Below are 20,867 nucleotides of genomic sequence, written 5' to 3'. Positions count from 1 at the left end.
TGTGTAGTCGGAGTAACCATTAGCCCTGAGAGCCTGGTGTACGTGAAAGAACCAAAGAAGATGAATCCTTGCAGTCACGAAAGCTTTAAATCGATATTTAAGCGTGTTGGTAATTACAAGCCCATGGGCTGCACAAAAGTCTAGCAGCCTCCTGCCATTATTATTGAACTGATTTGGCCCATGCCTTCCAATCACTCCAGACCAGGTGCCAGCATCAAGGCCAACTCGAGCATAGAAGTCACCCAACAAGATGACTCTATCACTAGGGGCCACTTTAGCTAGCACCTGACAGGTCATAGAAGGCATCTGACTCATCGGCCTTGCCTGCATCCCTCCACGGATGATTGTCTTCAGTGGGGGCATAAGTAACCACGACCACTACTCCTTGCCCCTGGTTGATGTGAAGGCGAGCCCAAAGTAGCCTGGGGCTTACAGCTTCCCACACCTCACCACCACGCTCCCACGCCCCCTTCATTCTTTTGTTCAGAAGAAGATCCACTCCCTGTTGTTTGGCAGTCTTCTGCCCCAAGAAGAGGACTGTGCACCCCTCATGGTGGCAGGAAACAGAGCCGGTCCACCAGACCTTCTGAATACCACAGAGATCCAGGCGGAACCGGTCCAGCTCCCGACAGAGGAGTGGCAGTCTTTCCTCCGCACTGAGCATTCGAACATTATACGTGGCCACACGTAGTGGTTTTTTGTTGTTCCTGGAGGAGCCCCGAGGGCAAGGATTCAGTCTCCTGGCTCCGCCAAATGGGGTTTGGCCAGGAGACATCATAGATGCCTGTCCCCCCGGGGCCTCTGGCACAAGCTTATTTAACTTTTCCGTCGTGGTTTAGTGGTAATTAATTGAAGGTGGAGGGGTTACCAGCCCCTCGCACTCGTCCAGAGCCCCCATTTGGCCGCTGTGGTGGTCACCAACGCCATGAGGGGAAAGGCCACTGCCCACGACAGCGTTGCCTGTCCGGCACCACGAGGAGCTGACAGCCAGAATGAAATGGGCAGTTATAGAGCAGTTCAGATTATTGTGGGTGTGCACCACTGCAGTGACGGTTCTCGGAACCAAATTCCTTTGCCATTTACATTGCCGCTGCTCATACTTTGGTTAAAGAAACATGCATTGTAACTGCTATTGGTCAAACGTCCCCAATGCAGAAAAAAATTGTCTGGAAATTACTCAAATGGGATAACACAGGGCAGCATTGCCCATTCCTGTGAGAGCTTGGCAGGACCCTAATGAACAATATTCTTGAGACCGAGGCTTTCTTGGATAAACAAGCGTAATGAAATAATGAATTAAAACTGAAAATTACATTCACAATAACATAAAAACAACTTACTCCAATGCCATTGCTTTATTATGTGATATGAAAATATTGCATTTAAATAAAGTATTTGAAATAGGAAATATAAAAGGAAACATGTACATCCAGAACTTGTACAAATTATATTATCGAATTACTGGAAACAAATTACCGCATATCAAATTATGTGCATTTATTCAGCAACTTCAAGAAAAGATTAGCTTGTGAAATAATCCAGTGACCAATTTGTGATCACCCTAGATGTACACAAGCTTTGTATCCATATATTTTTTACTTCTTTCGCACTGTACATAGCCGACAGTGCTAATCGGAGCTTTGTGAATTTTGACATTTTTTTCTTTTTTTCAAATTTTCTTCCAAATTGTGCTATCGGAATCATGTCACAAAATGAAGAATCCATTCAGAGCAGTGCAACCCTCTGAGTGAGAGAAATCGCAGAACTACTTTTTAGATCCCTGAAAGTGACCACTTACCGACACTATGGGGCGCTCTTTCCCACCCACGATACGACATTACTGTTTTCACATGATAGTCAAAGGGATATTTTCATTCTCCGTGCAAAATTTTGCCAAATTCAGTGTCATACCAAACCTTACTTGATGTTTTTATTCTGCAGTCATTGGTAACCTGGCTGAAAACATCAACTCACTGCACTTGAGAAGCCGGTTTAATCACGAGTGACTGAAACTTGGATGAAACCCAGTCTCTCAGCAGTGCCAGCTTAGTATCTGACCTCTTGAGCCATGCTTTGTAAATATTTGAATTACAGAGAACACATTCCCTGGCATCATGTTGTAGCAAGGTTTCAAATCACATGTCACAGTGAGTCCCCATTCAGGGCCAGCAGATAATAGGGGCTGCTACAGTTAGAGTCTTAAAAACATAATATATTCTCGAATAGAACCGTGACATTGAATCGCATAAAAGAATCACTCGGGAAGGCTGAAATGTTTCACGTCAATTTTTCATGAGGTCTCCCTCTGTTGACTAGGCACGGAATAGGTCTAGAGGAAACTGCAATCTCTGCAATGACAGCTGCCAAACACAAGACAATAAAATTAAGGCAGCAGTGAACACTAAATGCTCAGCAGACCCTGCTGCAGAAGCTCCAGCACTAGTTGTACTAATGGCCGAAATTTTTTGGTATTGCCTGGGACGGTAACATCCCCAAAGGCAACCATCCCCTTGGAGACGGACAAACGGAGTGAATTTGTTGCGGGCGAGTCTCTCATATTTGAGAGACTTGCGCATTGACGAGCAAGTGGTAAGCGCCCTTTTTGGCGAGCAGCTGCTGGTGTGTGCCCTGCTCGATAACCTGTCCGTTCTGAATGACAGCGATCTTGTCGGCGGTTTGCACCGTGGAGAGGCGGTGCGCAATGACGATGCACGTGCGGCCCTCCCGTGCCCGGTCAAGTGCTTCCTGCACAATCTGCCGAGCGACAAATGCACAAGGGCACATTTACGCGATGCCGTGGTCATAAAATAGCACATACCTGCTGCGTCGTAGTGTACTCCCTGCATTCACAATGTTTTACAATTACAGTGCACAGTGGTAGCAGGGTGGGGGGGGGGGTTCGTAATTTAAAAGTGACTGAAAACAAAAATCAGGAAATGCCATTAAAACAGCAGCATGATAAAATGTAGGTTTCCTGCGAAGCTCATGATTTACCATGAGATAGAGTTTTTATTTATAATGCACTTTGGGAAAGTGCAGCATTATACAATGAAGCAAGTGCACAAAGGAAGAGGGAAAGCAAGAGGAAGAACGAGTTAAATCTTCACCTTCTCGCTCTCCGTGTCAAGGGCTGACGTTGCTTCATCCAGCAGGAGGATCTTGGGCTGCCGGACGAGAGCCCTCGCAATCGCTATTCTTTGCTTCTGACCACCCGACAGCTGTGTCCCCTTGTCTCCGACCTTTGTATTGTACTTCTGCACAGGGCCAATGCACAATATTGAGTCAAGAATCTTTACTGCATTCCCATACTCATTTCCATCAGTTGCGTTTGAGATGTGATAGGACAAGGAGTGTCTAGAAAAAGACCTGTGCATATGACTTAAAAAACACTCAATATTTGCTGGATAGGTCAACATCTGACTTTTTGGAATGCCTCCGAGAGGTCCCACCTTGCTTTGCAGGTGGATTTCCCAAATGCCATTATTGTATCATTGACCAACCCTGCCTCCTACATTACTGAATAAAAATGTACATACTCTTTGGTTCTTTTGGTAAAGTCACGTAGGTAGAAAATAATAGATCACGACGTTTCGATCGGAACACAAGCGACTGTCATCAGGTAAACTGCTGAAGCAGGAGCTTCATATCAAGATGAAAATGTATAGTTTCAACTTTACTGACAAGGAAAATGACCAATGTAATATGATCTCAGCAAACTGACCCACATGCGTGCTCACATGCGCTTATTTCTCAATCATATGGTGAATTTACTGTGACTGTTCATCCCTTGATATGCCCATCATGAGGATTCCAACTTCGAGGGTGTTTGTGGAGGGTGGTCTCACCTCGGGGAGGCTGTCAATGAAGGTGTGGATGTTGGCGGCGCGGGCGGCAGCCACGATCTCATCCTGTGGCACGATGCGCGAGTTGTCTCCATACGCAATGTTCTCGGCCATGCTGCAGTCAAAGAGCACCGGCTCTTGCGATACGATGCCCATCTGCGCCCGAAGCCACTGGATGTGCAGCGAGCGCACGTCTTTGCCATCGATAAGCTACGTGGCACAGCAGAATGACATGCTTTCGTTACTGGGTCACACTCAGATCATTCAGTTACCTCCTGCACGTGTTCCTCAGTCTCTTGCCTTTATTTTGCATGACCGTGTATCATTGCTTGTCATACCGATTCAAATTTTTTGGTATGGTTTTCAGACGTGTCACGAATTAATTCAATTTTCATTTGGAATGTGGGCACAAACTTGAGTGCCTTTAAAAATAAATAAAAAGTCCTATGTATTATGTGACAAAAATTAAGCGACACACATACAGCCTGTAAGAAACGTTCTTACTCTACTCCCTCCCACAAGGACAATAGGTCTACTCCCACAGTCCTGCAATCGGATGTTTTGTGCACAATAGCCCCATCTGTACACGACCCAAACTCACCTCTAAGTTGCCATAACAATAACAACCACCACCAAGTGTGGACGGTGGAACCGCACCGAGTGATCGGCCGTGTGTGTGTAGCCAGTAGAGACGCTAGCATCTAAGTGTTGTACTCAGAGTGAGAAGATAAGGTTAGCCTGTGTTGTGCCCGTATAAGAATAAAGAAGAAGTACCCTCTACATGTCGTGTCGCGGAAGTCCCTCATAACAAATGAATCATGATGATGATAATGAAGACACCGTCTCACCCGGCCAAACTCAGTGCGCGAATCTAAGCACAAACGAAGGAATGGTATTTTCTGACATTGTTGCGCACATTGAGGACTGGACTATAGCACACTCACCACGTTCCCACTCAGCGTGTCGTAGAACCTCTCCAGCAGCTGCACACTTGTGCTCTTTCCGCAGCCGCTGCTGCCCACAAGCGCCAGCGTTTGGCCATTTTCCACCTTCAAGGACAAGCCCTTGAGCACCTCCACATTGGGCCGCATCGGGTAGTTGAAGCCCACGCTCTGGAACTCAACGTTCCCTTCACAGTCCTCCTACAGTGCCAGAGGAGAGCGTCGCACGAGATGGGGAATTGTGGAAGTTGTGAAATACAAGAATCATTTTAACAAAAATCAAGTTTTAAATCCGCAGCACAGATCAACAAAACCCTTTCTCACTATTAACACTAGACACGAAATGATGCATCAATATATCAATTGAAATCGATTCTTACACTCACAATGCACGCATTGAATCATGCATAAAAAACGTATTACTATTGATCTGTATATGTTGTATTCCATTGTTTCATAACTCCTGCAGCCATATATTCTTGAATTTAAAAGTGATCCTCGAATGGTGCCTTGTAACGTAAAAACGAATCATGCAGGAGGCTGACACCATGGGCAACGTCTCTTCAGAGCACGAAAGGGCCACCCATAAACAGTGAGCCCACTGTTTGTTTATATTTCATAAGGCAGTATTAATGATGATGGTGGTGGTGGCAAAGCTTTCCCAATCTGTGACCACAGTGGGGTCATGGTAACTTCATTCACAGCCTCGTATGGGATCGCAGTCGAACGCACGTACCAGCTTTTCCCCCTCATCGCTGTAGCTGTCGATCGCAGGAATCAGCTGGAATAGGTAAAAGAGGTGGTTGGCCGATGTCTTGGCCTTGGCGTAATCAGGGGCAAAGGAGCTCGTCTGCCCAACAGCCATGGCTCCAAACACGATCGCCGAAAACACCCTACAGGGTGCCCACGCAACATTTATAAGGTCAAAATGCCCACCTCCGTAAATAAACCGCACCAAGTGGCTCAGCAGCAGAGCGAGCAGCTCGCAATTAGAAGGTTGTGAGTTCAAATCCTGGTTGGTGGTTAACTCAGCCTATCAACCCCCTGACGTCGATGAAATGAGTACCACTTTGTGGGGAAGTCAACAGCGGTTGGCCTGTTGATAGACTCACTACCGCCACTGAAATATGGAATTGGCACTACTGGCTCAGCACTGTAAAGGGGAGATGAGCACTGCCTCAATACGCATTTTGGCAGGAAATCACTTGGAATGATTTGACTCATATATAGACCAGTTATAATGTCTCTCGAGCCAGGCAGTGCTGTGGCACAATTGGAACGTTACAAGTTAAAATTTTGGTGTGAAGTCAACCCAGGCCATACCCTTCCAAAGTTTATTACATTAAAACCATTTTGTGGAACGCCGAGTGATTTTCTTTTGCGGGGACTGGCCCCGACGGCAGGAATGTGTAATTTTCACCACTTGGTTTGGACTCCCATTGGACATATGCATTTACTCAAACTAATTTCAGCAAGGGAACACTGACTTTTTACTGATGTATTTGTAAATGAAAGTTTTGTCTCAATCGGCTGGCACATCACACATGGCACTAAGCGAAAGTGATATATTGATTGGGAACAGTCAAATTCAATATTCCATAGAACAAGTTTAAAGTGAAAATGTATATATTTTTTCATATAAACACAGCCGAGCGCTTACAAGAAAACATTTTCAAACTCCATGCGGCCTGCCGTGACGAGGAAGGCCCCAAAGCGGAAGGCGGCAGCTTGGGCGAGGTACACGACTCCCTGCGAGAAGCCGTATGTCAAACCGTAGAACTGCGACTTCTTCTTCGCTGTCCTGTGAAAGACAATACAGGGTATCTATGTGTATTTTTTCATATTAAACTATGGATATGAGTTAGAGAGTTCGTTGTTTATTATTCCAGTAAAGCCTACGCCCTTATTAATTTTTCTGAAGGATTTTGCTTTGGATGTTTGGTGAATTCTATATAGAGCGTTCTTGAGTTTAGCCTCCAGTTTGAGGCAGAGTTGTTGGTGAATCGCACACAGAGATTAGCATCAGTGTGAGACGCCAACCTGCTGGGCTGCAAGGTGTCCTGTAGATGGAAATACAGAAAGTAGGCTGCAGAATTTAGAATGCTATCCCCTGCTAAGTATGACTTTACTCTACATCACCTGCATGCTTATATGACTTGCAGAATTTGGCTAAACATTCCAAGCGAAAGCATCCTGTTAAAGGGGCCTGAGATGGAGTGACGAGTTTGTGAATTAAAAGCATCAATAAGATGTAAATTAGAAGCTTTACTTGGCAGGCCCTTCCAGGCTATCCTGGTATATCTTCTCCAAGGTGCGCTCCCGCGTCAAGGAGGCGACCGTCCTGATATTCTCCACGGCCTCGGTCGCTATCTGAAGGCACAGAACATATCCACAGGCTCGTTTGTCTCCACTGTATGAAGAGTAAATACAAAGGCTCACTATTGCACTGCCACAATCCCTCACCGCAACCAAAAGTAAAAAACATAGAAGTGCCTTCATGTCCCACATGATCATTGAGGAGTGCACACAGTGGGCTAAAGGCAGTGGTGGAATTTCTATGTTCCCATGGCAAGGGACAGTTTATATTAGGTTGTTGCTTTTGTACAGACACGATTGAGATTGTCTCGCTTATTGAGATGACTGGTTCCCTATTGACAAACATTTGAGCAGCATATGTGTTGATGAAAATGATATTTGTCATTTTGTCTCAGTATTGACTATTTTCTACTTACTGATTCCTTGTGTGTCAGGTATGATACATCATTTTATCCTCCAATGGGAGCAGGAGTCCGACATTGTGACATGAACGATGAGTTTATACGTTTTTATCACGAAAGGATCTCGAGATTAAGTTACAATTCAATGCGATATAAATCCGAATTTCCAACCATTTTGAACATTTGGCATTTGTGCCATTATTTTAGTGCAAGGCTATTATGAACACGCTCTGGATTACAAATGCACATAGTCTGCCAGTAGTATCAATGCTGCTACGTGGTTTCAACCATTTAAGTAACATGCGAGTATTTTTTATTTATTTGGCAAATATGGGCCGTGACACATACAGACAGAGTTTACTATTTTTCGATTAACATCATGGGATCTTTCACGTTCACAGAGAAGCATACAGCAGGCATTTAAGCTTTTTTTTTTAAAAACCAGCAGTATTAATCAGGGTGGCCGTGGGGCTCGAGGAGCGAACCTGTGCAACTAGTTAGTTGCAAACGCACAACCGCTTGGCCACGTCACCGCTTTGCACAAGTGCCCACCTTGCCAGCTTCCTCCAGCAGCTTCTTGTCACGGTTGGCCTGGCCGGTAAGGGCCTGCATCTCCAGGAAGCCAGCCGCCCCAACGAACGGCACGATGGCCAGGATGAGAAGCGTGAGTTCCCAGCCGTACACGAAGGAGATCACGATGGCCGTGCCCATGTTGGCGATGTTCTGGGCAATGGTTGCGAGTCTGGCACCAGTTGCCTAACACACAACAGTTATCGACAGTCACTATGCCGTTTTGTCACCGCTCATCCACACTAAACAAAGACAAAGATCCCCCATATAGCCTTAAAAGACTATCGGGACAAGTGCTGTTAACGAGCACCTATGAAGGCCAGCATGGCACACGAGGGGGTGGGTGGCCAGCACCATACCCGGCCGCCTTTGCCTCCCGAGTGCGGATATTTACACAACGCACCAGGTACTCATTTGAGGCTGAGTCGACCTAGCGGAGGCCCAGGAACTAGATAATCGTCATTGGCGTTTCCCGTGAGCGGGAATTGAAGTCGGGTCACCGTGTATGTAGAGCAGCGCGCTAACAGCTACACTACCGCCCCCTACCACTCGTCCACAAAGACAAACGTCTGAGTGGTCATTAATAAATTGCGGGATGCTCAACATTAAACAATTTTTATTTATGGTGTGTAGCATTGCTAAATTAACACAATTAGGACTTACAGTCATTTGTTTAGCATAAAAATAGAACCAAGACCAATGGCAGGACAGCTAGAGTTGCACAGCTGACAGCAAAAAAAAGCCCCTGAAAGTTTGGCTTTATAGTATCCAACATTTTTATTTTGGGTCCTCCCCTTGTTGCAAACGCCAAAGGCTGTCCCCAAAAATTGCCCTCCATCTATTCCAATTTCCTTTTCTGATTATATCTGTAATTCTTCCCTGTCATGTTCCAAACCTCCAAATTGCTTAACCAATCCTGGAATGAAACTCTTTGCATTCTCTGCATGCATTTATAGTGTAAAACCTAAAGTTAATCTTCGAGTTGCAGAGGTTGATTGCGTGAAAAACAACTGCAAGTGCAATGTTCCCTTAAGTAGCTGATACAATTCTAGACTAAAAACAAGCAGAAAATGCAAATGGTGATTATTCCCCGACCCCTCCAGTATCATGAACATTACATTACTTCTATTTTAAACAGCCATCTCTGAGCACTAAATTTGACCTCTCTGCTCCCTCAAAGTGCTTTATAGAGGCTGTAAATAACAATGCAATCTGTTGACAAGGAACAATGTCTTGTGAAATAATTTTCGCTTTAATGGTAGTCTGTAGTAATTGGCATGTGACTAGCAGCCACAGCCATAGTAGGAGGTAGTAAAAATAATAATTTGTTTTTGATATAGCACCCGTTAAAACGGGGCATCCCAGAATGCTTGAAACTCATGATAAACGACTTGCATCACATCTCATCTCAAACATTTCAATAGGCAACCCCAGCGGCAGTTGTCCCTGTGGACACAAGGAGACTGAACACCTGGCCTGAAAATAGGCATTAGTCTGCCAGTTAGGGGTAATGGTTGATATGTGATATCCCAATTGAGTCATTTGCAGATAATTTTTTATAATTTGACAATTCGGACTATGATGCTGGCACACAATGGCCTAGTTGTTTCGAATAACATCAGGGGTTCCTAAAAGTCCACTGTGAAGCAGATGCCACGTATGTTTATGGTTTACACAGCTGCAGTAATAACCAGGGTGGCCGCCATTCTTGAACCGTGAACTGGACGTGGTGTGCAGGGTGCCGTGCTTGCAAGGGAAGTGCTCTGTGCTCTTGCGGCGGCTGCGTACCCCTTGGACTTGGGAGGCGTCAGTGGCAAGGCGTGTGGTCAGCGCGCCCGTGCTGTTCTTGGGGTCATCGAACCACATCATATCCTGCACACACGCGAAAGTAAGCACGCACGAGGCACAAGCATTAAGCCAATCATGAGTCAGAGTTTAAAGATTGTTCACGGCGGGCATTTGATGAGCCAACCTGCGGTGGCCTATCGATGACAGCCGTTGTGTTGACGAGTTGCACGAAAGCACCTACGAGTGACACGTACCAGGGGTGACCACATAAAGGTTGCAGAGTTGACCCCAAATGCAACCAGTCACTGATCTCAAACCACGGACCACACAGTAATGCCACTGCCCACTTCTGTCATTCACCTCTGGGTCTCTATGCGAGTCTATGCATCTTACTGTGAATCGATGAGTTTTGATGTGAGCCGAAATATTATAATGTATTTTCATTGTAGTTTTACTTCATGTGTGGTTCGTTTATGACCGTTAATAAAAATGTTGTTAGTTGTAAAATATTCCTTAAAGACCCTGTACTCGTTCTCTGCAATATTGATGTCTTATGGGTATATTCTGTTGTTGCTGTGCTCATGCACAATGGATGTCCCTTGTAAAATAGCTGGGCAAAAGCTAAGCAGAATCATTCCATGCAACAAATGAAACAAACTCAAAATATATTACACAAGGTACCACAAATTAACACCACTGCCCATTTCCAACATTTACCTATGGAACTCTATGCGAGTCTGTGTCTCTGCCCGAGTCTATAGGTGTCTGTGAGTCTACAAATCTATGCTATTCTGTATCTAAAACCATGGACCACGTAGTAACGCCACTGCTCATTGCGATAATTCGCCAGCAGCATTGTCAGGCAACTCTTAAAGCCTGGTGGATATCTCACCAACCTGGACATGGACATGCAAATGTTGATGAGCAAGTCCCCACCACACAGAAGATTTTAGGGATAGTGCTGACCCACTTTATTCAGGGTAACCTTATGAGCCTTCTGTGTTTAACATGTGGCCACGTCTTCATTGGATATTCTCAATAGAGAGAGGATGCTTGTATTTTTTTACTTGCAAAAACACTTTTGCTATGGCAAGCACAAGATGTAGTTAAAAATGTAGTGTTGATAAAAACAAATGGATGGTGTTCTGTATTCAAGCAAGGCATTATCAAAATGTAAATGTAATGGAAAGGGCTGAAAGTAAAATCCATTTTGTTCAGCAAGCAAAACAATTTTTAGCATCAAATCACGAGGTAATTTTTGACAGAACACTTATAAATACATTTGACCTTGCTTTGATGTGTACAAATAAATGTCACTTACACAGCTGAGGGAGATAATTCACAGTCATTTTAGTCAATTCACTGCTGGATGGAGAGCCTATCAACACCGTGTAGATTGTGGCGGTTATGGGACAATACTTCAGTGTGGGTCAGTGAAATCTCACCGGTATTAACGTACGAGCATAAAACGTACAGTATTTGGCTACACTGCCCACCACCGTAGCCCCACGTCAACCTATGCCAACCTCGTATGCATGCATGGTAGTCACCCATCCAAGCATTATCTTGGCTCACGCTTGCTTAGCTTCTGAGATCTGATGAGATTGGTGCATTCTGGGTGATTTAGACATTAGCGAGGGAGCAGATACTACTTTACTCAAATCAGAGTATCTCATCCCCAATAATTTTATGAATACCATGCTGCGAAAATCCCACAGCAGTGTTTAAGGCTATGAAGTACCACATGTGAGGCTGGTGAAGTTTATATGGGAGGACAGCAAACACATTTGCAATTGCGTCACATTTTTGTTTCAACAACTGCATAAGGGGCCTTTGTAGTTTAAAAGACCTTCATTGAGCAGAGGATTGAGCGAGGCTAATCATGATGGAGATGTATCTTAATGATGTGCAGCCATTACCTGTCTGAGCATGGCCCTCAGGCCCATTGATCTCAACTTCATTGTGAGCAGCTCACCAGAACGACCAAACAAGAAGCCCTGCAGCCAGAGGCCATCAGCAACACACAAATATGACACACCGGAAAGAAAGAAAGGTATCACCACAACTGGTATCACACCATAAATATATTTAACAAATGTACAAATATTTAAAATACAACTGCAGACCGCTGCATTGTATTTGACGTGTCAATTTATTTCTGATTAACAAAGTAAAATATTATGGCTTTAACTAAATGTTACATGGCTCTAAGCATCAGTAATCTTATATTCTTAGCCACCTATAATTCTAAACACGTGTGTGTGCGTGTATATGTCTGGGGAGTGGTGGCATAAATCATTAGCACACCGTGCTACGAACTCGGTGACCTGTGCTTGATTACCGGTCACAGCTAATATCAGTGGTGATTGAAACTGAACCGGTTCCAGGCTTCCCCGAGACCAAGTCAGTCTTAAATGAGTAGCTGGTGTGAATATGGCACTGGGGAAACAAAGGGGGCCAGTTGTGGTGCTGGCCACAAGGCAATCTTGTTCGCCGTGTCGGCCTTAATAGTTGCAAGTGCTAATAGCACTTGCTTCAACAGACCATATAGGCTACACAGGGCATGTTTATCTTTGTTTTGTGCATGTGTTAATGTGCTTGTGTGTGTGTTTGTGGCTATACCTGAAGGAAAAATGTAACAAAGGAGACGATCCCAAGGACAAGGAAGAGCAAGGAGTAGAGGTTGCTCTGTTCCTCTCGTTTCACGAGGTCTGTCTCTGCAAACACCTGCACAAAGCCAGCAATGAATCCCATACACAAACCACACCACGATGATGTGTGGTTTGACATGTAGAAATATGCACAAGTAACCTCTGCACACATTCACAACCGTAGCTGCCAACAGCCCTCAATCTCCCATAGGTAGTCTATAAAATATGCCAGTGATCCTTGCATTCGATGGCTCATTGAATAATTTCCATTTCCAAGTCAACAAAATCATTGCTTGATAGAGGCACTCAAAAACTATAATTATAAAAACTATAATTTACACTGGTTATATATAATATATAATAATATGAATGCCTTTGTTTATCCAGGAAAGCTGTAATGAGTCTCAAAACTCTTTCAGGAAGGGTTCCTGCATTGGGATGTTTGAAAAATGCCATTACTGACTGTACCCCATGCTCATTTAAGTATGGTGACGAGTTGTCATGCTTTTTTTGTTTTTATATGGAACCAGCTATTTCAGACCACGTGTGAATTGTCCACCCCAAGGTCAGAAAAATTATCGGCGCAAATTTAAGGGAAAGGTGACCTCGTACCCCGATGATGCGAGAGAAGATGACGGCAAAGGCGGGCTGCAACGCGCCGTTGACTCCGGCACACAAGGTGCCTAGGGTAATGTACGGCCACTCCTTCTTGTTCAGCGCTAACACCTTCCAGAAGGACACCTTCGGGATCTTTACTTCCTGTCACCAAAGGCAGTACATAGGAATTGTCAATAGGATGGACTCAACTGCTGTAGCATTTTTTAAATACCTCGTGTGAGGTCAGATCTGCACTGCACTTGTTGAAGAAGTTTTCAGAAAAGCAGAGCCATATATTACAAAATAGACAATTGGACTATCGTAGAACAATTTTGTTGTATGTACTGTATGGTGAATTTTTCACACCACACATAGCCATATGTCCTAATCGGAGGCGTGGAACAAACGATACAAATCGCTCCACTAACGCACCAAGATCTGAGCGACCTGAGCGAAATACCTGGCCATGGCTGACATTTGTGGCGAGCAATATCTAAAGCGGTCCTGCTGTATGTCCCCCTTCACCAACCTGCACTGACAAGTGTGGTATTGCCAGCAAGTATAGCCAAACAACCCTGCCTTAACTGCCACTTCATGGGGTGACATTCATCCAGCAGTGTATTGAAAATGGGTTGTGAACTATTATTGTGTATGATTTTTATTGTTATATTATACACTGGCAGAAGTATAAGCGTGTATTATATATATCACCTCTGTCTCTTTGTTGTCTTCCCCATCTTCTTTGGCTAAGTCTGACTCTTTTGCATGTGACTGCTGGGACAGGCTGCGGAAAAAGGCCTTGTCACCAGTAGGCGAGTCTAGGCGTTTGGCTTTGATGTCTTCAATCCCATTGTCATCCTTTTGGTGGAACGTCTGTGGCATAACATATACAGGAATGTTTCAGTAATGCATTAATCAAACCAAAGCAATCGTAAACGAAACTAATATTTTTTTTACTCTGAGTAAATAGGGGGCATTATGATTGTCTTGCAGAGCCTCGAAGACTCCCAGGAGCGCTCTGCTTTGGGATGTTTAGGAAGTTCTGTGCTGCCATCTACTGGCTGCTTCATGGTACAGCAGGTTGTGTATCTCGCAACGCTGACATTTGTGTATGTTGAACTTTTTTCGCGTGCGTGCTGTTCATAAGTAATGTGCATGCTGTTTGATGAGTAGTGTGCGTGCTGTTGATGAGTAGTGTCCGTGCTGCTGATGAGTAGTGTGCGTGCTGCTGATGAGTAGTGTGCGTTCTGCTGATGAGGAGTGTGCGTGCTGTTTGATGGGTAGTGTGCGTGCTGTTGATGAGTAGTGTGTGTGCTGTTGATGAGTAGTGTGCGTGCTGCTGATGAGAAGTGTGCGTTCTGCTGATGAGGAGTGTGCGTGCTGTTTGATGGGTAGTGTGCGTGCTGTTGATGAGTAGTGTGTGTGCTGTTGATGAGTAGTGTGCGTGCTGCTGATGAGAAGTGTGCGTTCTGCTGATGAGGAGTGTGCGTGCTGTTTGATGGGTAGTGTGCGTGCTGTTGATGAGTAGTGTGCGTGCTGTTGATGAGTAGTGTGCGTGCTGCTGATGAGTAGTGTGCGTTCTGCTGATGAGGAGTGTGCGTGCTGTTTGATGGGTAGTGTGCATGCTGTTGATGAGTAGTGTGCATGCTGTTGATGAGTAGTGTGCGTGCTGCTGATGAGTAGTGTGCGTTCTGTTGATGAGTAGTGTGCGTGCTGTTGATGAGTAGTGTGCGTGCTGCTGATGAGTAGTGTGCGTGCTGCTGATGAGCAAGTCGTGGCCGTGGCGCGCTGAGCCCACCTGCATGGAGACCAGCGTGTGGTAGACTCCGTTGCGCTTCATCAGCTCATCGTGAGTGCCCAGCTCCACGATGACACCTCCATCGAAGCCTGCGATGATGTCGGCATTGCGGATTGTGGAGAGGCGATGGGCAATCACGATCGTCGTTCGGCCTTCTCTTGCCTGGGGTAACGAGGGGGTGGAGGACGTCACAGTGTGAGGTTGACCAACTTTCAGACCCAAACTGTCATGCCCAATGTCCCTCCATGCTGCTAGTTGTTAGTTTTCACATTCAAATTATTAAGAGCAATGTTAATACCCACCTATTCCGGAAATTCTATACAAAATTGCAATGAATAATAAGCAATACATTTCACAATAGAGCCGTTTAAATCGTTTCATTAATAGATTTTCTACCCATGTTCTAGTGTAGCTAAGGATAATCTAATCTCAAACATGAAGTGGCTGCCTCTGCAGCCCACACATGCATGCAACCAACCAAGCCAGCTGAGGATTAATCACGGAAGATAATGTGTGCACACACTCACATGTGCTCTCCACTTTATGCCTTCATTTGTCGGGGGTAGGTGATCACGGCAGTGCACAGAACTCTCAGTGCAAGGCCAATTTGGAGAAGCTATGGCAGCCAGGGAAGCCAGGGGAGTTAAGGCAGCCAAGGCAGCCAAGGAAGCCAGGACAGCCATTGGAGCCATACCTTGTCCAGGGCCTCCTGTACAATGGCCTCGCTCTCCCCGTCCAGGGCCGATGTGGCCTCGTCGAGGAGCAGGAGTTTGGGATTTCGGATGAGGGCGCGCGCGATGGCGATGCGCTGCTTCTGCCCGCCACTGAGCTGCGCTCCGCGGTCCCCAACCAGCGTGTTGAATCTCTACAGAGAGACACGTGGCGTATTCACAGCTGCTTCATGGATACAATTTAAAATCATGCACATTTTGTTTTACAGTGCTAAAACGCAAGGGAGTCCATTGCCAATGTTTTCATGGTAAAATATTGTTAAATGCTGTCCCGACAACAGTGTAAGTCAGGCAACATTTTCTCTCTTCTCTGAATAAGGGCTAATGCCCGAAATGTTGGTGTATTTTTTGGGATCTAAGGTAGTGATGATGGTGAGGTGTTTATATTTGTTATATTTTATATAAATGCCATTTTTATATAAACTCTGCCAACTACTAACTCTTGTTAAACTTGTGTTGTTAATTTAATTATGCCAGTGCATTGTTAAATTAAAATGTTTAAGGCGATGGTAAGATCATGCTAAAATCACTGGCAAACAAGAATTGCCCAGAGTCTGACTTGCGATCGCTCATCTCAATCGATGGACTACCACTTTGTTCATTCACCTGTGAATTTTAATGTGATGAGTCTCTAAACCTCCACGTGAGTCTATATCTCACAAGGACCACACAGTAGCATCACTATCCACTTTGATAATTCACCCATGGATCTCTACACGAGCTTACGGACCTCCATGCAAGTCTAAGAATCTTCATGTGAGTTTCTACCTCAAACCATGGACCACATAGTACGCCACTGCCCTCCTATATAATTCATCATCAGCATTTCAGATATTCACCAGGCTACTCCTGAAGCCATCTACTGATTCTCTTAACAACCTGAACAACAAATACAATTTTCTGTTCAACTCCACAACTAAAGGAAAGCAGAATACGCACCGCAGGGGCCAACAAACCTCGGGCATTTGGCTGATGAAGTCGTATGCATTGGCGTTCCGAGCCGCCCTCTCGATGTCCTCCATCGTGACTTTCTCGTGACCGAAGCGGATGTTCTCGGCGATGGTTGTGGCGAAGAGCACAGGCTCCTGGCTCACGACACCGATCAGCTGACGCAAGGAGCGCAGGTTCAGGGTGCGCACGTCCCTCCCGTCTACCATGATCTGTGAGGACCGTGGTGTCAGGTCAAGCAGATTCCCAGGCTGGGCATATTCCACCAACACTGCTGCGACCTTCTGTCAAGTGAACTTTCAAATGTGATGCATCTATACGGTGCGATTTAAAACATTGCAATGTGGTGAACATGCACAAGCTTGCACAGGCGGGGGCTTACGTGACAACCCGACCTGCAGTTGTGGTATGAGACAGACACATTGTTGTAAACTGTGTCCGCTAACTAAGCTTGGTGGCTGGTGGCGGTCTGAGGCCAATGCATTCTGCACATGATGAAGCTGCTGCCTGGCATGGCAAAAATGCACGTGCTAAATAAAATAAAATAAGTCAATGTGATAAAGTACATTTCCCACGTCAGTAACTTCCTAATGAGCATCAAAGAGGTGTGCGATTATGAAGTGAAATATACCCCAACATTAACATTGTAGTACGAGAAGTAAAAAAAAGCCAAAGTTACATTTAAGCACAGAAGTAACTTCCTTTGTAGCCTCAATGTGAAAATTTCAATAGGTGATTGCCAGCGACAAATAGGGCATAATACTTCCATTATTCTTGGTAAAAATTAACAATTTCCTTTGTGGCATGGCGACAATAAGTCGTGGAGTCGCGTGCCAAAGTACAGCACGTGTGTGGACGGAACAGCGGCAGCGACGGCCTTCAAGTGAAAATCTCTTGTCGCACACTCGGCCTGTCTTGCAGGGAGGCCAATGGGGCACAGCCATTCTCACCGTGCCCTGCTGCGGGTCGTAAAACCGCTGCAGCAGCTGGATGGTCGTGCTCTTGCCGCAGCCGCTGCTGCCCACCAGCGCAACTGTCTGGCCGCTCTTCACTTGCAGGTTGACCCCCTTCAGCACCTGGCAGAATGCGATGGAGTTGAGGGGAAATTTTTAGACATTGCAGGCTTGTGTGGAGGGGAGTGGGGGGGGGGGCGGTGGGGGGGGTGTACGTGCGCCGCGTCTTCGTTCATCTCACCGGTACGTCCGCTCTCGACGGATAGTTGAAGTGTACGTCTTGAAACTCCACATTGCCGGTGATTTTTTCAGGCTTGTAACCCTCTTCGGAAAAACTGTCGATCTGTGGTTGCTGTAGAAGGATAACAAAAAAAAACGTTCATTATGTTAAGACAGCAGTGATGTGGCGACACTCTCTCGATCATTTCAAGTGCAAATCTATGGGCTAATTAATAACCCTGGGAGCCTTGCCTGTTACACACTCAACAACGTCAGAACAAGAAGGCCGTTGCGTGGCCTTTCCATGAACTGCACTCCTTCATTAAATTTGACTGTTGACGATCAAACCCATTCACTTTTCTTAACAGTTATATTAAGCCAGAGTATGTTGTATGTATAAATTTTGATTTAAAGCTTTCGTGACTGCAGTAATTCATATTCTTAGCTCTTTCGGTAAAGTCACGTTGAAGGGAAACAATAAAATAATAAAATATATATAAAACAATAAAAAATTCTCACGACGTTTCGACCATAACACAAACGGTCGTCATCAGGTGTGTCGGTTTGCATAAATTTATTTGTAAACGTTGTATTTATTTATTTATTAAAAACGTCAGCGCCACGTGCAGCGATTTGGCAGTTTATTTAGAAGGACTAGTCCATCTATGTTCTGAAAAGAGGAGGGGGAGACGAAAAATTAATGTATGCTGTCTGAAAGCCACTGTAAGCGTGAACAATCAATTAAGACCTGAAATGGTTTATCAAATCTTTCCAATGATTGCTAAGCCAGAATCCATCTTCTCGGTTGAAATTGTCTCTGTGCTTGTATATGTGGATAGCCTCATGAACGAATCTGTCATGGTAGCTAGATGGCTTACAAAGGTTCAATGAGCCACTCTGTCTACAGGAAAGCTACCCATACGAATGCTTATCTGAAACCGGATTCCCACCACCATCCATCACAGAAGAATTCTCTCATCAAGACTCTGTATCATAGAGCCCAATGCATATCCGACCAGGAACACATAGGCAGTGAACTCAAGCACGTACACCAAGCTCTTAAGGCTAATGGTTACTCCGACTATACAATCCGCAAAGCTATCACTCAAACCATGAAGAACGACCCTCTTCAGGAGCCTTTCAAAACCATCACTTTACCCTACATTGCGGGGATCACAAAAAAGATCTCCAAAATCTTGAATAAACACAAGATCCAGGTCCGTTTCAACACATTACATAAAATCCGTGATCTGGTTCCATCTGTAAAAGATGTGATTCCGGACATACAGTACCCTGGTGTCTACAAACTAAGTTGCCTCTGTGGTAGTAGTTACATTGGAAAAACCAAACGCCATGTCTCGGACCGCATTCGTGAACACAAAGCAGACCTTAAACACAGTAGGACCAACACCTCGGCCGTGGCAGATCATTGTTATAATTCAGTAGGCTCACATGACATTGACTTTTCCAAGACAGAGGTTCTTTGTAAGCCATCTGGCTACCATGAGAGATTCGTTAATGAGGCTATCCACATATACAAGCACAGAGACAATTTCAACCGAGAAGATAGATTCTGGTTTAGCAATCATTGGAAAGATTTGATAAACCATTTCAGGTCTTAATTGATTGTTCACGCTTACAGTGGCTTTCAGACAGCATACATTAATTTTTCGTCTCCCCCCTCCTCTTTTCAGAACATAGATGGACTAGTCCTTCTAAATAAACTGCCAAATCGCTGCGCGTGGCGCTGACGTTTCTATAAATAAATAAATACACCGTTTAAAAATAAATAAATTAATGCAAACCGACACACCTGATGATGACCGTTTGTGTTATGGTCGAAACGTCGTGAGAATTTTTTTTATTGTTTATATATATTTTATTGTTTCCCTTCAACGTGACTTTACCGAAAGAGCTAAGAATATGTTGTATGTATGTTTACCTTTCATTTAAAGCTTTCGTGACTGCAAGGATTAATCTTCTTTGGTTCTTTCGGTAAAGTCACGTAGAATGAGAATAAAATAATAAATTGATGAAATAAAATAACACAATAATATTCTCACGACGTTTCACCTGATGAAGGCCGCTTGTGTTGTGGCCGAAACGTCGTGAGAATATTATTGTGTTATTTTATTTTATCAATTTATTATTTTATTCTCATTCTACGTGACTTTACCGAAAGAACCAAAGAAGATGTATGTTTAACTTCTTTCGCACCGTACGTAGCCAATAGTGCTAATCAGAGGTGTGGGGGAAGGACAACAAACTAAACACAAAAAGCAGTTCTAAAGAAATTATTTTTAAATTTAGATTTAAAGGTGCGCAGCTCCAGCGGTTTCCAAATATCAGACGGAAGAGTGATCAGATGGGTGCAGAAGCGCATTTGAAAGCGTGCTATGCAGTGACCGTCTTTATTCAATGGCTAGTCAAAAGGCACTGTGAGTTGACGTATTCCACCAGAGTATGTTGACTTATTTAACCAGAGTATGTTGACTTATTTAACCAGAGTATGTTGACTTATTTAACCAGAGTATGTTGACTTATTTAACCAGAGTATGTTCTCTAAACCACGTACACCTCTTTCTGTTTCTCAATGACGAATTATGTATGTGTTGAGGAGTAGAGTGGTGACGGGATGTCGCACTCGCCTCGGGAGGAGTGACGTCATGTCCCCTCGGGGTATTTGAGGGGGGACCGGTGACGTAGACGGGGTCTTCGCCGAGAGCCGGGATCGTGAGCGGAAGGGAAGGGGGGACCCAGGGTCGGGGAGAAATAGTACCAGGCTAGGGGGGGCTACTTTACCCGGCTGGCCGAGTTGGATAAACCGTTGGTCAGCGCTGTGGGAAGAGCCTGTTAGCCTGGGAGGTGTAGGGATTCCCAGTACCCTTTTCCCTGGGAGATTTAGCTTATCCAATGTCTTGTGTTAGCCCTTCCCCAAAAGCTAGGCGAAAGCTCTTAATAAATCGTTTGGCATCAGTCCCGACAACGTCTGCCTTCGTGTCGTCATTAACACCTCAACACATGTATTAAATGGATACATATGTATAGTAGTTAGTGACGTCATGTCACGCTCGCCCTCCGGCACGATGACGTCACGTATGATGACGTCATG

The 20,867-nt window shown here is 44.8% G+C and overlaps 1 protein-coding gene across 2 annotated transcripts in view; it reads right to left on the bottom strand.

Annotated features, from left to right (window-relative positions):
• Positions 1-1,340: 1,340 nt before the first annotated feature.
• The window catches only part of LOC116946899 (ATP-dependent translocase ABCB1), a 42,994-nt gene continuing 23,467 nt past the window's right edge, over positions 1,341-20,867 (bottom strand). For both annotated transcript variants that reach the window (XM_032962162.2, XM_032962152.2), the window contains 18 exons: positions 17,778-17,888; positions 17,534-17,659; positions 16,592-16,795; positions 15,599-15,769; positions 14,905-15,066; positions 13,818-13,979; positions 13,122-13,268; positions 12,481-12,585; positions 11,778-11,855; positions 9,859-9,942; positions 8,053-8,256; positions 7,053-7,153; positions 6,444-6,584; positions 5,520-5,676; positions 4,787-4,984; positions 3,846-4,052; positions 3,108-3,254; positions 1,341-2,754 (listed from right to left, as the gene is read on the bottom strand). In XM_032962162.2, coding sequence (XP_032818053.2) covers positions 2,554-2,754; positions 3,108-3,254; positions 3,846-4,052; positions 4,787-4,984; positions 5,520-5,676; positions 6,444-6,584; positions 7,053-7,153; positions 8,053-8,256; positions 9,859-9,942; positions 11,778-11,855; positions 12,481-12,585; positions 13,122-13,268; positions 13,818-13,979; positions 14,905-15,066; positions 15,599-15,769; positions 16,592-16,795; positions 17,534-17,659; positions 17,778-17,888 — 2,706 coding nt within the window. In that variant the 3' untranslated portion in view covers positions 1,341-2,553. The remainder of the gene's footprint in view (positions 2,755-3,107; positions 3,255-3,845; positions 4,053-4,786; positions 4,985-5,519; positions 5,677-6,443; positions 6,585-7,052; positions 7,154-8,052; positions 8,257-9,858; positions 9,943-11,777; positions 11,856-12,480; positions 12,586-13,121; positions 13,269-13,817; positions 13,980-14,904; positions 15,067-15,598; positions 15,770-16,591; positions 16,796-17,533; positions 17,660-17,777; positions 17,889-20,867) is intronic.

This window comes from Petromyzon marinus, chromosome 2 (assembly GCF_048934315.1).
Source record: "Petromyzon marinus isolate PM22_M1 ecotype Great Lakes invasive population chromosome 2, UKy_Petmar_22M1.pri1.0, whole genome shotgun sequence".
NCBI classification, from domain to species: domain Eukaryota; kingdom Metazoa; phylum Chordata; class Hyperoartia; order Petromyzontiformes; family Petromyzontidae; genus Petromyzon; species Petromyzon marinus.
This window is presented reverse-complemented; position numbering and strand designations above follow the sequence as displayed.